The sequence below is a fragment of the Panthera pardus genome, unplaced genomic scaffold (genome assembly GCF_024362965.1).
Source record: "Panthera pardus isolate Hobbes unplaced genomic scaffold, ASM2436296v1 HiC_scaffold_1, whole genome shotgun sequence".
Classification (NCBI taxonomy): Eukaryota; Metazoa; Chordata; class Mammalia; order Carnivora; family Felidae; genus Panthera; species Panthera pardus.
The window spans coordinates 84604748-84621018 of record NW_026526654.1 but is presented as its reverse complement, the minus strand read 5'-3'; the positions used below and the strand labels follow the sequence as shown (position 1 = coordinate 84621018).

Sequence of the window (16271 nt, the reverse complement as noted above, 5' to 3'; positions counted from 1 at the left end):
GCAGCATTTATTGCTTTAAACCTCATTATGAGTCTTTGCCCGCACATGTCAAAACCAACTCACCTTAGTCATTTCTCACAAGGGGACGCTGTCTAGTTTTCCGTCATTAAAAAACGAACAGACCCATCACGTCCCATCCACCAACTCCATCAAACGTTCAAAAGGAATTTTTTAAAGGCATCAGGTTGATTAGATTGGTCATATGGTGACATGGATTAAAAGTCCCGCTTCTGAGATATTTCACTCTCCCGCTTCCGCAAGTAACCTAGGGGAGGAGACCCAGATTCGAGTATGGGATTGATTCACCCTTGTGCTACATACGAAGGCGAGAGGGACATCAGTATGCAGGCTGACAGAACGGCCCCGAGACCACCACGGGCATAACGTTTGGGACAAACCGATGAGGTGAATTTATTACCAGTGATTCCCCCACGGACCCTGAAATACTGGTCTTGCCACCATCCGAATGGGCTTGGTTGACATCCCGTCCCGAAACCTTTCGTTGATTGTACAGGCACCACTACGAATCCACGGCAAATGGAGGGAAGGTATGTGTGTCTAAAACATCTGTCTGACTAAAGGAAATGGCGCTCAGACAACAATTTTGCAATGTGTTTAAAACCGAGTCTTCTGTGTTATTTCTTGACAAAAATCTTTGCTCTCTGGGAACAGGCAATGCAGATTTTATTGCGTTTAAGTTGTTTTTTTGGTGAAAAGAAGGAAAAGGAATTCAAAGTTAGCTTCTCACGAACAGCCACATGGTCACTCCGCTGGTGAACTTACAGAGGGTAGCTTACAGATATCACCGTCAGATACGCGTGGTTTATATGCACTCGCCAACTTAATCGTTAAAATAGGAGACCACCTGTTTCAAATGCACTTTGTAACACAGACAGTATGAACCAGAAATATTTGATCTACAAGATTTAATGCTATTCGTCTCAATCAGGACTATTAATACATTCTTAGATATAGAGAGATAGGAAACGTGATGTTTTCATATTTCGCGATAGCTTCCCATTGCTTTATTTTTCAGAATATTCTCCAATAAACGTAACCTACTTTTAATAGATGTTACTAAATTTTTTCTTTTGTTCCCTGAAAACAATCAGACTGTGGTTTAAGAAACTACAATGGCCGGTCTAATCAATCCTACTTCATATGCAAATCAAGACAATTTTCAGAATTCGTTTTAGAGACACATTGAAAACCTATATTGAAAGCGGACTCATTTGATTCTGGATTTACACGGCAACATTTGAAACTAGTGGTCTAGCTAACACAGGCAACCTTGCAGAAAGTCACAACATTCACAGAAATACCAAAGTAATTCTTGTGAACAGTAATTGCTCCAAGTAAAGAAAGAATGAACAAGAATGGGTACACGGTTTCCGTGTTGGTCACTGATCACTGAGTTCACGTTAATAAAACCGGGTCTCTTCCAAACAGAATCACGTGAACTATTTGTGTTGGCTCGAAAGAGATCATCTTCAGTTACATACATGCAGCGTTGAAAATCTACCTTGACATTAAAAAAAAAAAAAATCTGGAAAAAGTCACTGCTCCTCCATTGATCGCAATAATTCAATTTTATTGTAGAGTCCAAGTAAACACTCCAGGACCAGTTTACTTTTGATAACATCATGGCCACAGCACACACTTTCTTTCCCACCCGCTACCAATCCTCCAAATACAACAGAAAACAAAAATCCCTGCCTCTCAACAAAACAAAATAATCATTTATTTATTTATTTTTTTTTTTAAAGGGCGAAGACACTGGCAACATTATTTCCGCTTCGATCACTTAACTCATCTAAACGAATGCTTCAGAAATGCTGGGTGCTCCTGCGGCTGGAGAGAAAAATCCGGTCGAAAGAAGTTAAGGACAGGATCTCAACCATTGGGCCGGGCAGTGAAAGTGCTTGGTAAATGCAGACTTTAGTGCGCCGTGTGTCCCCTGAGGGGGAGGCTGCTACACGTCGCTGGGGGACCGCGCTCTCTGGGAGAGACTGGACGGGATGCAGCCGCAGCAAATGAGACAGAGGGCTTTCTGGATCTCTTGGTTTCTGAAAGCATATATGACAGGGTTGATGATGGAGTTGTAGGTGGCCGGCAGGAGGGTGGCATAGGTGTACATGGAGGGGTAGGTGTAATCAGCTATCAAGGAGTAGAGCGTGAAAGGCATCCAGCAAGCAGCGAAGGTCCCCAGAATGATGGCCAGGGTGGAGACGCCTTTCCGGGTGGTCACGTAGTGGGAGGTGGCCAGGAAGTGATGCTGCAGGGCGATCTGATGGGCGTGCCGCATCACGATCTTGCAGATCTGGATATAGAGCTGGAGCATGAGCGCGAACATGAAGAGGAAGGAGACGGAGAGGATGGCCGCGTTGTTCTTGGTGAGAGGTCTGACCACGCTGCAGGTGGACTCGTCTCTGAGGCAGTTCCAGCCCATGACGGGCAGCAGTCCCAGGCAGATGGAGGTCCCCCAGAGCATGACGAGCATGACATAGGTGAACGTGACCGTCCTCTCCGAGTGGTACGTCAGCGCGTAATACAGGGAAAGGTAGCGGTCAACAGTGATAGCCAGCAAGCTGCAGACAGAGGCAGAGAAAGAGGCGACAATGAGCCCGATTGTGACCAGCTTGGTGGCTTCTGACTGAAGCAGGTAGGCAAAAACAAAATTGATGATGAGTCCGACGCCGGCCAGTAAGTCTGCCAGAGCCAGGCTGCCTATGAGCAGGAACATGGGTGCTCGCAGGCTGGGGTTATGGAAGATGATAAGGACCACAATGGCATTTTCACAGGAGATGAGGGTTCCTGAGGTACACAAGACAATGTCCCAAGGGTTGACAACCAGCTCTGGCTCCGGCTCGACAACAGGAACCTGGGAGGAGACGGCAGCCGAGACGTTCTCCGCAGCGCCAGCATCTAAATAATCCCGAGGCAGCCCGCTTAAATTGACCTTCAGGTCTTCATTCATTTTAACCCCCGTCCTCTTCAACGAAAAGACAGGCTTTTTAATGTTGAGACACAGCAGGGGGACAATCCAAGATCATGCAAAACACACACACACACACACACACACAGAAAGCCAGCCCCTGCTCAGACACCGCCATCAAATGCCACACGCTTCACCAACTCGAAAGTGTCACGGAACAAAACAAAGGGCAAAGTCTCGCCGGCTGAGGACCCGCGACCACAGATGCCTGTGGGCGCTGGGGACGACACGAGATCGGACTTGGAAACACGAGCGTGAGCGAGGCAGGCACACAAGGAGCCGCGGCGGACCGGTTGCTAAAGTGCGGGCAACGCACAGCTGAAAACCACGTCCTGCATGCTGGAACCGAACCCCCGTGCCACCTCTGGGCTGCTGCCGGGGCAGCCGCGCCGCAGCCACAGGTCGCGAGCCGGGGGCCGCCATCCTCGATGGAACATTTCAATCGCCCATTTCCATCGAACTCCCCCTCCCCGCTCCAAAAAAATCAAACCAAAACCAAAAAAAACAAAAAAACAAAAAAAAAAACCCTCGCGCGCGTGCACACACTCACCCCCCTCCCCAAGCCAGAACAAAGAGGGGTCCCAGCCGCCCCCCGTGCGCACGGGGCAGTCGGGCCAGGGTCACAAAAGGCAGGTGTGTGCAATGGGAGTGTGGACACAGACAGACACACGCCCATGCACCTGCCGCCGCTCCCCCCCTCCCCCGGCGGCGGGGACGGGCGGAGGACGCGCGGGGACGGGCAGGGCGCCGGGACAGGCGGCCCACGGGGGCGGGGGGTCATCGAGGGGGTCACCTTGGCGCGACCAGGCCGAGGGGGCTCCTCCGGTGCTTCCGAAGCGCGCGGGCTACTCCTGTCGCATGCCCGCGGCGGGGCCCGCGGCGGCGAGGGGCGGTGGCCGCGCCCGGGAGTGGGCGGGTGGGGGGGGGGGGGCGCGCGGGGCGCGCGCTCCGCGCCAGGTGAGCTGCGGGCGGCAGGTGAGCGGCGGGCTCGGCTCGCGTGCCCGGCTCTCCCCGCCGCGCGCCCGCCCGGCCCACACGCTCCCCGCGCGCGCGCCCCCGCCCCTGCGCCCGCGCCCGCCGGTGCGCGCCCCGCCGCCCGCCCGCGGGAGCCCCGGGAGCCCGGCGCGCGCCCCCAAGGCTCGGCGCGCACCTGCAGGCGACGGCGGAGCGCGCGCGGCTGCAGCCCCCCCCCCCCCCCGCCCCGCCCCGACCCCCTCCGGGAAGGAGAGGACCCGGAGGCCGCGACTTGCACGCTCGCCTTCCCGGCCCGCTGCCCCCGCACCCCACCCCAGCTGGCCGTCTGGGGCTTGCACCGGGTGACGGGCAAAGGAGCACTGCCCGGGAGCCCGGTGACCTATTTATTCCGTTCCTGAGGTCTCCCCGGGGAGTCGCAGTCTCCCGGGCCCCGCTTCTCCACGCCTTTGCCTAAACTGCCACGTTCATGGCCCAAAGGATGGCTTAGGGTGGTATTCAGGAGTAGCGTTTGGGATCCACGGAGGGCAGGTTAGGGAGGCTGATCCTTCAAGCAGCAACATGATTGGCCAGCTAGTTTAGAGTTGCCGTTGACCACACTGCATCCGGATCCCCAAAGGGTTCCTTTCCTCAGGTGTGTGTTAGACCTGGTGCATTATGACTGTGCCCCGGGGCACATTTGCTTAACCGCATGTGAGGTGCTCTTCTGTGAATCATCATTCTCATCAAATCGCACTTATGAAGTGCTCCTTGAGCTGTTTTCAAATAGAAATCGTCTACTGAATTCCTGCAGAAGCTTCCTGCAGATGCTGGCCGAAACCCATTCATCTGGGTCCTGGAGTGGCAGTGTTAATTTATTTTTTTCATTTCAACACATCGGTAGGTTCTAAGATTAAGAACCTGATAGCCGTCTGCTCTTATGAGCTCATGTCTCCTCTGGCTGCAAAACCTAGAGCGCCTAGCAGATCTTAAATTTAAAAGTGAACTCCCAGCTTAAAGATGGGAGAAAACAAGGCTGGATATTCTGTTTTTGTTTGTTTGTTTTTATTTATTATTATTTTTTTCCCCTTTCAACAGTGAAGGTTTCCTGACTGCCTTTCTCCACCGCGCGGTAAGGGTCCTGTGTGAACAGAGATAGTCCGCGGAGCATGGGACCCTACAACTCCTGCCTACAGGGACATCATCCTCTGGCCATCCTGCCTCTCTCCGGTGCTCACTGTCATTTCTTATCCCAGCCCTGCAGATTCACCTGCCCTTGACTTCCTCTTCTCCCTTTTCCTCCCTTTCCCCCATCCATGAGCTCTGGCCTCTTCAAGATCACCCTGTCTCTCCCTACATGCCGGTTCTCAGCTACAAATCAGCAGTTCTGCGGTGGGGCCCAGATTCTTCGTTTGCAATCCTCTGTCCCGGAGAGCCCAATGTTCCTGGTCCACGTACTCCCCTTGGAAACACAAGGTTCTATGGAGTTTGTAGAACTCCTGGGGCACCTGGGTGGCTCAGTCGGTTAAGCATCCGACTCTTGGTTTCGGCTCAGGTGGCGATCTCACGGTTCGTAGGACCGAGCCCCGCATTGGGCTCTGTGCTGACAGCGTGGAGCCTGCTTGGGATTTTCTCCCTCCTTTCTCTGCCCCTCCGCCCTGCTTGTGTCCCCAATCTCCCTCTCTAAAAAAATAAACATTAAAAAAAAAAAGGAACTGCTTGTACCTGGTGGGAGGCATCAGACACCTGTACCTGCCAAGAGCCATGCTAATTGCTGGGCGCAGATTCACTAAGATGTGATCTCCCTACTCACAAGCATGTATCTCGTGCTGGTGACAGACACATAAAAAGGAACAATAATGTCGGGCAGCAAATGCTGTAATGAAGGGATGTATATCTTCCTGTCAATTTCTATGTGATGAATCAAAGCGCTTTTAGAATCAAGGGTTGATAACCAGCTGCTTAAGCATACACAACAGTTTCAGCACGGTGCGGTTCAAACTATCTGCCACAATTTGGGAGCCTCGCATCCACACCGCAGTTCGGGGAAGGCTAACGCACAGGGCTAGCCAGACACTGTTCTGGTCGATCACACGGAGACAGTCCCTGCCCTACAGAGCGGACAGGAGTGGCATTCATTCCCTCTTTAGTGTGTTTGGGAGTTGTGGGGGGCGGGGGAGAAGCAAGCGTTGGGAAGAGAAAAGGTAATGAGGTGGGTGTGTTTCCCCACAGCGAGATCTTGAATTCAGGGAAGAAACTGAAGGAACGTACGCGGGGCTGGATACGCTAAAGGGCAGATCCCGGGGGCTACGGCGATGTGGGCACCTCCTCCGGATTGCCAAGATTAGCTGTGCCTTCCCAGTTCTGCTCGCTTCCCCCTCCCCCCCGCCCCTCGAGCGATCGCTTGTAACACCAGGAAGACTTTAAAATTTCCTCCCAGTTCTAGGTTTATTTGTGCATTTGTTAGGACTTTTGTTGCCAAAGGGCCGAAATCCAATTCAAAGTAACTGAGTTACAAATGGAAATTGTTGTCTGACATGGCTGGGAAAGATTCTGGAGTGGCTCTTGGAAAAGCAGAAGCTGCGGGAACAGAATTCTGTGTGCCAAGGCTCGCCGTCAGTCCCTGTCTCTGGCTTATTCCTTGTCTTTGTTTCTCTGTGTTTGGCCGCCTCAAACTGACTTTCCCCAGACAAGCATCTCTCATGCGGCCATGAAAGCGGCCCCGGGCAGCCCTCCCCACCCTCCACCCCCAACCCCACCGCCCGGCTTACGTGCTGAGACCATCTTCCGAGCTGGGGCGAGGGGTTCCCATGGAGAGCGCTGGCCCCGCCTGGTGTGTGCCCAGCCCTGCACCAACCCACGGCTGACGGGATGGGATGAATTAGTTGGCAAGGCCCAGATCACGCATAGAGTCCTGCGGTGGGGTTTCCACGTGTACTTTGCCGAACGGGCATTTCCCCACAAGAAAAGTGAGCTGGGACGCCAGATGGCCTCTGCGGCTCGGAATCCGGTGGGCTGATCGGGAGGTTTTGCGTGGCCCTCGGTGACGTGGGTCGTAGAGCTGCAGTCTGCAAGGCTGCCTCGTCAATTCATTCACCACTCGTTACAGGACACTGGAGCGGATGCCTTCCGGACGTGACATGTCTTGCCTTTTCATCGCTTACCGTTTCGGTCACCTCTGTCTATAGCTCTGGCAAGAGACGGTGAGCCTGAAGCACAGCCTGGCACTTTCACAACCTATACGAACAAGTACTGTTTAGTGTGAGAAAGACTGTGCCCGTGTTAATCACACACAGCATCTTGGCTACCTTCAGCCCTGTACCTACATTTCCTGGCCCTTCCTCGTCATTGACTTTGTAGACCGTGGGGCCGTCCCCACAGCGGGATTATTATTGGCGGGAGCAAGTCGTAAACTGAGCCAGTACTGTGGGGAGGGCACGGTGCCTACGTTACAACGCGACTAATCAGCTTCTTTGCTGCCCGTGTTAATGACTGTGAGTCAATTTCTGTATGTTTGATTAATTGGTGCACTGATCTGAACCAGATTATTAGCCACGCTTCGCGCTGCCTGGCCAAGGGTCGTATCACACCTGAGAATAAAACGCGACTCCAAATTAACGTTTCGTTTTTATTCTTCTTTATTTTACAGTCCTTTTTTTTTTTTTTTTTGGCTGGGTGACCTACATACAGAAAGCGCGTATTTCCCAAGCACACGGTTTGATGCAGAGATGCCCAGTGGATATGCCAACGTCCTCTCTAGCCATCCTGAGAAATAGAACATTGCCAGCGCCCCAGCTGTCCTCTGGCCCCACGCCAGTTAGTACCCCCACTAGGAAAAGAAAACCATTCTTCTCAACTCTCACCCCGTCGATTGGATCTGCCTGTTTTTGAGCTTTACGGGAACGGAATCCTACATTCTGAATAGTGCTGTGCCTGGCTCCTTTCAGTCGACATTATTTCCATGAGATTTACTGACTCATTTCATGGAGCAGTATCCCACTCTTTTTCATCGCTGCGTAGTATTCTATTGCATAATATGCCACTTGTTTTCTAATACATTCTCCTACGGGTCCTGAGCACGTTGGGTGATTGTCTCGTTTCGGCTATCGTGAAGAAAGCCATGATGAACATCCTAGAACATGTCATTTAATGCGCATATGTTTGTATTTCTATCAGGTATACTCCTAAGGCTGCATCATTTTACATTTGCATTTTAATATTTAATCCTCCATTGAAACCAACCCTGACTTCTCTTTAAAGGCAGTGAAGGGCCTATGACAAATCATAACACATCCCTCCTTTTCCCTTTCTAAGGCCCTCTACCCTTCTCATTTTAATGGAGAAGGAACCTATTTCATGGGACTATCAGGAGATAGAGAAAGGAAGGACGCATCACACAAAGACAACATTCGGGCTGAGATTCTGTGTGAGAAAGAATTCTGTTGTCCGTGCTAACATTGCCTTCTGTACAAATTTTTGTGTTTTTAAAAATGTATTACTTAAAAAAAATTTAAAAAGTCTTTTTCTGATTCTAAAACAATACATATTCATTACAGAAATCTTGCTGCCTGCGACTAAAATTAAAAAGTAAAATTACCCATACTCTCAATTCCAGAAAGAGAGACATTGGGAACTTTTTTTTGTTGTTATACATTTTTTTTAATGTTTATTTTTGAGAAAGAGAGAGAGAGACAGAGTGTGAGCAGGGGAGGGGCAGAGAGAGAGGGAGACACAGAATCCGAAGCAGGCTCCAGGCTCTGAGCTGTCGGCACAGAGCCTGATGCGGGGCTCGAACCCACGAACCGTGAGATCATGACATGAGCTGGAGTCAGACACTCACCTGCTGAGCCACCCAGGTGTCCCGTGTTGATACATATTTTTAATGCATTCGCTGGAGTGTTTTTTGTTGTTTTTTTTTTTTCCCCCCCAGAGTAACTTGAGGAATTACAGTAAAACCTTGGTTTGCAAGCATAGTTTGTTCTGGGCGCATGCTTGTAATCCAAAGCACTTGTATATCAAAGTGAGTCTCAAGAACCTTTGGCCCAGTTGTGATCATGTGACATTTATCAAGTTAAAGTTCATTACAAATGTTTGCTCATCTTGGGGAACTCTCGCAGAGCACGTTACTTGCAATCCAAGATTTTACTGTATTTTATTGTCATTACTGCATGGAAAAATACCTTTCCTGCACCACCTCCTGCTGTCTCTCTGTCCCGGTCGTAGCTGAATGATGAACGGCCCCCAAAGATATCCTCGCCTTAATCCCTGGAACCTGGGAGTATTACCTTATACGGGGAAATGGATCTTGTGATGCAGATGTAATTACGCATCTCCGGATGGGCAGATTTCTCTGGATTAGGCAGGGGAGCCCTAAGTATAACCCAAAGGTCTTTTCCAAGGATTGAAGACAGAGGAAGCGGGGCCAGGAGCCCAAGGGTGTAGGCAGCCTGGGAGCTGGAAAGGACAATGAAATGGATTCTCCCTGGAGCCTCTGAAAGGAATACAGTTCTAGGGACCCACATGTGATTTCTTGCCTCCCGAATACATTGATGGGGTTTTTTTGCTGATACACACAATTACTAACTAAAGTCCATAGTTTCCGTTAGTGTTCACGCATAGTGTTGTACGTTCTGCGGGTTTTGGCAAATTTATAATGCCGTGTCTCCATCATCATAGGGTCATACAGAGCAGTTCCCCCCTCCTGAAACTGCCTTTGCTGCACCTGTCCCTCCCTCCCCACCCCCAATCCCTGTTCACCACTGTATGGTTTGCCTTTTCCAGAATGTCATGTAGTTGGAGTCATACTGCGTGGAACCTTTCTGAGCTAGCTTCTTTCCCTTAGTAACGTGGGCGCGGGCATTGGCCACGGGGTGGGGGTAGGGGGGGGTGCCGAGCCTGCACCTCGAGTCCGCACTCCATCAGAAGCATAGAGTGGCAGGAGCCGGGCACTGTGTCCATCCCAGGGCCGCCCCCTGATGGGCAGGGCTAGCGTTTCCTCCCGAGGTAGATGGGCAGGTGATGCGAAGGAAGCCGAGCTTGAGGCACCTCTCTGGGGACTCCCCACATCACTAGAGGATGCTTGGTGCACGTCTAACTTTTCGCCATCAAGCCAGCGAAGGCCCGGGCCGCCACCGTTTGGGTATAAAGAGGAAGCGTTCACCTGGACCTTCATTCAGCTTGTAAACAAGAGAGATCGCTCTCACCCGGCTTTGTAACAAGGACCCCCACCCCCACCCCCACCCCATCCCGAGCTGGGCTTCGTAGCTGTGAACTGTAGCAGGCTGCTGGCTCGAGCATGCCATGCTCCCCTGGGCAGAGAGCCTGGACAGTTAGCTTCTTGGGCCGTGGCCCCCCTGCTGCGTTTGTGCAAGAAACGCAAGGCGAGAAGCGGGGTGATCAGGCTTGCTGTTGGTTTTTTGAACCACTAAGGAGCGAGCACCGTTCACACAGCCTAAATGCTTTGTATTTGAGATGAAGAATTCAATGTCTTTGCAGGCCAGCTTGACAACACATACCCTCTTTGCAAAGAAGCCTTCCTCGGGGATCTATCACTTGGTGCAACATGAATCACGCGTTCTCGATCTCTCTCTTTCGTTGTGACCTACATTTCATCGTACCTGATGGATGTCCCTGTGAGGGTGGGAGGAAATGTGCACGGTGAGCAAAGATACAGCCTTCCCTGCTGATGTGGTTTTAGAATCGTGGCACGCGCCTCCTGGTTGTGCCTTTTTACTTTAAACGAGGAAAGGGAAGGATGCTCCGGGGCTAGCTGGAAGGAGGAAAACTGTGTGTTTGGATGATGTGCTACTTTTCTTCCAATTCTTCTTTAATATGTCAGGAGGCCCAGGCGGACGATTATAATCAATAAATTTTAGCCAAAACATGATTGTTGGACATGTCCCCCCTCCTGTGGCTCTTGAAATGCTGGTTTAAAGTGCTGGTGGATAAATGGGGCGCCTGGGTGGCTCAGTCGGTTAAGCGTCCGACTTCGTCTCAGGTCATGATCCCGTGAGGGTCGAGCCCCGCGTCGGGCTCTGTGCTGACAGCTCGGAGCCTGGAGGCTGCCTCGAATTCTGCGTCTCCTTCTCTCTCTGTCTCTCCCCACTCCCTCTCTCAAAAATAAATAAACATTAAAAAAAATTTTTTTAATAAAAAATAAAAAAAAAAGTGCTGGGGAATGAAATGAGAGAAGGAGAGGGGGTGAGAAGGAGTAACCCCCTAGGGTGCCAGCCCCGTGCGCTGCCCTAGGCTTGTATAGAACGCACTGTATCTTCCCCTCCGCTACACAAACAGGTTGGGGATGATAAATGCACAGCCAGACTCCCGCAGGGTGTGTGCGCAGGGTGTGACGCTGTGTGACGAGAAGAGCTTTGGTAGTGGTCTTGGTTAACAGGGAAGGAGAATTACTAGTTCTGTGCATGATGCGTACCTGCTCCCGGTAGCGTGCGGTGGGCAGTTAATGCACGCTCTGCTCGGTCCCGAAGCTGAGCTGTCCTAGCTCTTGATCGTTCTCCCTGGAGGCTCACATCTCTGATCGCTTTACGGTCAACTGAGTTTATATCGCTCATGTGAGATCAGGGGCCCCCAGAAATTTGGATTTCTTGGGTTGGTAAATTCCGCCAGCGGCAGCAACAGCAACAACAAAATGGAGAGACCGACATGGGGTTTCCAAGGTTTTATTTTGTCAAATAAGTTCATTTAAGCAAGCCAACTTCAAATTACCTTTATTATTCTTTTAATTTTTGTTAATGTTTATTTATTTTTGAGACAGAGAGAGAGAGAGCGTGAGCAGGGGAGGGGCAGAGAGAGAGAATCTGAAACAGGTTCCGGGCTCCGAGCTGTCAACACAGAGCCCAACGCAGGGCTCGAACCCACGAGCCGTGAGATCATGACCCGAGCCGAAGTCGGACGCTCAACCGACTGAGCCACCCAGGCGCCCTGACCTTTATTAGTATTTTATATGGCATTTTTAGCACGCATGTGTGTGCACACTCACACATGGGTGTATGTCAAGCAAAAGGAGAGTGCTTTAAATGAAATACATCTGGTTCTATGAAGACCTCACTGCATTTTTCTGACTTTTCTAGAACACTCATGTTCAAGATGGATGGAAACTGTTGCAGCCCAGACTAGTCAGAGGATGGCTCTCCACCGATGGACGTGATGATCTTATAGCTACTCAAAGGAATCCTAGAAGACATTTAATACTTTCTGTCACATCAACAGAGAAAATGTACATAGTTTCCAATTATCCACAGTTTTCTTGTAGGCGCTCAGGAATATTCTTCGCCTCTCCAGACTCACAGCCCGCGTTTATGGACCCCTCACCCTGTGCCATGAGCTCTATGCTTTATGGGAATTAGAAAATACTCAGGGCCGCAATGTTGTATGTTGTCATTGGGGAAATGGCCAGGCCTCCCCTGAAGGCCTACATAGTGACCTTAATTTCTCTGCGAATTTACCCTGGTCTGGGAAGCTTTACCTTAACCAGATTGATACCTTCCTGTCAAAAGCTATCACAGGATAAATATTTACTGTCTCGGGCGCCAAGTATGAGCAGACCTGTGTGGCCTTGAGCAAATAAACCCTTCACCTATTTGTAAAATGGGAAGGGTAACAGCATCCACCTCCTAGGGCTGGTGAAACGCAGGATGAAGCACCCAGTCCGCTTATCCCAGCCCAGCACAATACACAATAGTTGTGATCACTGCTGTAGCCATTGTCAGTGCGTCATCTCCCCGTGCCCTGTGTGAGTGGGGATCCAGGTGGCTCTCATTCTCTCAGTCACACTGGCCAAGGGCCTAGCCATCGTCCTTGGAGTCATCGCCCACAGACCATCCAAACTGTCAGGACATCCTGTGGACTCCACCCTCCGCATACATCCAGAATCGCTAAGTGTCGAAACTCAGAAGCAGCCAAGATGTCCTCCAGGAGGTGAATGGATAAATAAACCGGGTCGGGCACCTCCAGACACTCACTGGCATATTATCCAGCTCTAAAAAAGCCCCACGCCCAAAACACTCTCGAGTCACAAAAAGACATCAAGGAGACCTAAATGCATATCACCAAGTGAAAGAAGCCAGTGTGAAAAGGCTACACGCAACCACATGACATTCAGGAAAAGGCAAAACTTGGGGGAAAATAGAAAGATCAGTGGTTGCCAGGCATCGCGGGGAGGGAGGGATGAGTAGGTTGAGCTCAGAGGATTTTTAGGGCAGCGAAACTATACTTTATGGTGCTGTCATGGTGGATACACGCCCACTATACACTTGTCAAAACCCATACAAGGTACAACACCAAGAGCGAATTCTAAGGTGTATTATGGACTTCAGGTGATAACGACCGGTCAGTGCGGGTTCATCGATGGTAACAAAGGCACTGCCTGGTGAGGGATGTTGATAATGGAGAGGCTCTGTGCTTGTGGGGGAGGAGGCATATGGAACCTTTCTGTACTTCCTGTTCGATTTTGCTGTTAACCTAAGATCGCTCTACAAGATAGTCTATTTAAAAAAAAGCGAATAAAGAAACATCGTAAGCAATGAATGCAAAGAATGCATCAAATATTCATCAAGCAAAAATCGTAAAAGGAAAAAAGATGCCACTTCTTACCTCCTCCTCCGCTGCTGTCACCCTGATGCAAATGACGGTCATCCCTCACCTGGATTATCCCAAGGGTTTCCCAGCTGGTTTCCTACACGTGCTCTCGTTCTCATCCAGCTTGTTCTTGATGCACATCAGTGAGGTCGTGTTTGTCCTCACCAAAGCCCTCAGTGTGGTCCCAGCTCACCCAGAGAGAAGCCAAGTCCTTCTGCTGTCCCCAACCACCCAGCCCTCCTGCCACTGTCCTTCCCACCAGCACCAGGCTCCTCCCGATGCCCCGTGACTAGCCCCTGCCTCCCCAGGTCTTCCCTCGAATGTCATGTTTCAGTGAGGCTTCAGCCACCCTGTCCGCACCGCACGCCCCCAACACCCAATGACCCTCCTCCCGCTTTATTTCTCTCCTTAGCCCTGATCACCGCTGATGCGCCCGGAGTTTCATTTCTCTCCCTTGTTGTTTATCTGTGTCCTCCCTGCAACACTACCCCCTCCGTTTGGTTCCTTGTTATAGCTCCAGTGCCTAGAATGTGGCCTGGTGCAGAGGAGGGCCTTCTTTCTGATGACTGGGTCGTGGAATTGAGATGGGAAGTTAGAGAGATTGGACGTTGCAAGGTTGGGCTGAGACCCTGCATCTCACTGTGGGGCACGTCTTCCCAACGTATTGGGGACGTCAAGTGACTAATGACCAAGTGAGCCTCTCCCTCGGCAACGTTGGGTGGGCCTCAGCTGACCGAGGAAAACTGTCTGTCAGAGTGGGATGTTCTTTCCGACACGCAGATCTTGTTCAAGTAACCTGCCTCGATGCCGATGGCAGATGGTGCTCTGGCCGGGACTGTGTCCCTCCAAAAGCCATCTGTTGCTGCCCTGACCTCCAGTGCTTCCAGAATGGGGCTGCCTTTGGAGACAGGGTCTTTGCCGAGATGACTAAGTCAAAAGGATGTCATGTGGGTGGCCCGAATCCAGTCTGCCTGTCCTTCTAAACGAAGAGGAGGTTAGAGCCCAGAACGCACAGAAAGGGGGGAGCCCAGGTGAAGACAGGGAGAAGACAACCATCTACGAGCCAAGGAGAGAGGTCTCGGAGGGATCCAGCCCTGCTGACCACCTGGACCTCGGACTTCCAGCCTTCAGAAAGGTGAGACAATAAGTTTCCGTTGCTTCAGCCACCCAATCTGTGGCGCTTTGCTATGGTGGCCCATGCAGAGGAGTCTGAGCAGAGGGACAGATTCTGACAGGAAGTCAGGTTTTTCTGGAGGGCTCGAAATTGGTCTGGGGCACCACTTTCCACACCGTGTCAAGGAACATAATTCCACAGATGCTATTACATGCTTGGAAAGGATACCAGGTGCTGTAGGGGCCCGGACGGTCCCCTTGCCCCTCAGGGCACACTAGCTAACTCCCAACCAACCAGCACCTACATCTCTTCGCTGAGGACTTCCTCTGGTGCCACCTGCACTGCAGATGGGAAGTGCCAGGAAGCGTATGCCCTTGGAGCAGCCATGTGCCCGTGACCGATGGGGACCGGGGTATCCGTACCCCGGCTCCCGCCTCCCTGGGTCTCGGGGAACTGGATTAATCGCCATAATCTTCTCACACTGAAGGAGCCACCACAGCCGGGATGACGGGCAAATGGCCATGGTTGTGTTGCCCACTCAGTTTCAGGGATGCCGGGGACTCCAGCTTGGACAGCTTGCCCTGGGTCCTATTCTCGTTTGGAGCCTTCAAAGTCAAGCTGTGCGGCCCGTTTCCCGGTGGGTGAACCATGTCCCTGGTGCACGTTTTTCTCTGACTCTTGGAAGGTCTAAGCTCCAGTCACTGGCGGTGGGGTGGCCTTCGTCAGCTGGGGCTGTCACAGCGACATGCCACAGACCGGACGGCTGAAACAGAAGTTTATTTTCTCGAAGTTCTGGAGGCTGCAAGTCCAAGTGTAAGGTTCTGGCTAAGTTTGGTTTCTGGTGAGAATCCTCTTTCTGGATCGTAGATGGCTGCTTTCTCACTCTGTCCTCACACGGCCTCTCTTTGGGGCACGTGTGCAAGTGGAAAGAGCGCGCAAGCTCTTGGTGTCTCTTCTTAAAAGGACACTAATCCTATTGGACCAAGGCCCCACCCTTATGACCTCATTTAACCTTGACTGCACTACAAAGGCTCTTTCTCCAGATTCAGCCACGCTGAGGAGCTGGGCCTTCAAATTACGAATTTTGAACTATGAATTTATTCAGTCCATGACAGGTAATGTGATGTAAAAATTTTTTTTAAGGTTTATTTATTTTTGAGAGAAAGAGAGACAGAGACAGAGCACAAGGGGGGGAGGGGCAGAGAGAGAGGGAGACACAGAATCTGAAGCAAAGCTCCAGGCTCCGAGATGTCAGCACAGAACCTGACACGGGCCTTGAGCTCACGAGCCACGAGATCGTGACCTGAGCCAAAGTCGGATACTCAACTGACCGAGCCACCCAGGCGCCCCAAGGTAATGTGCTTTTAAAAACCTGCTTACTGGGGCCCCTGGGTGGCTCAGTCGGTTAAGCATCCGACTTCGGCTCAGGTCACGATCTCACGGTTCATGAGTTTGAGCCCCGTGTCAGGCAGGCTCTCTGCTGAATGCAAGGAGCTTGCTTCGGATCCTCTGTCCCCCTCTGTTTCTGCCCCTCCCTGGCTCCCACTCTCTTTCTCTCTCTCTCTCTCTCTCAAAACTAAACTTTTTTTTTTATTTGAATCTGAGTATTGCCTGGTT

The 16271-nt window shown here is 51.3% G+C and overlaps 1 protein-coding gene across 1 annotated transcript; it reads right to left on the bottom strand.

Moving 5' to 3' along the window:
• Positions 1–667: 667 nt before the first annotated feature.
• GPR12 (G protein-coupled receptor 12) lies at positions 668–4055 on the bottom strand. Its single transcript, XM_019447909.2, has 2 exons — positions 3789–4055; positions 668–2992 (listed from the first exon to the last, which is right to left on the bottom strand). The coding sequence occupies exon 2, from the start codon at positions 2975–2977 to the stop codon at positions 1973–1975; it is 1005 nt and encodes a 334-aa protein (XP_019303454.1). The 5' UTR covers positions 2978–2992; positions 3789–4055; the 3' UTR covers positions 668–1972.
• Between the last annotated feature and the right edge of the window lie 12216 nt (positions 4056–16271).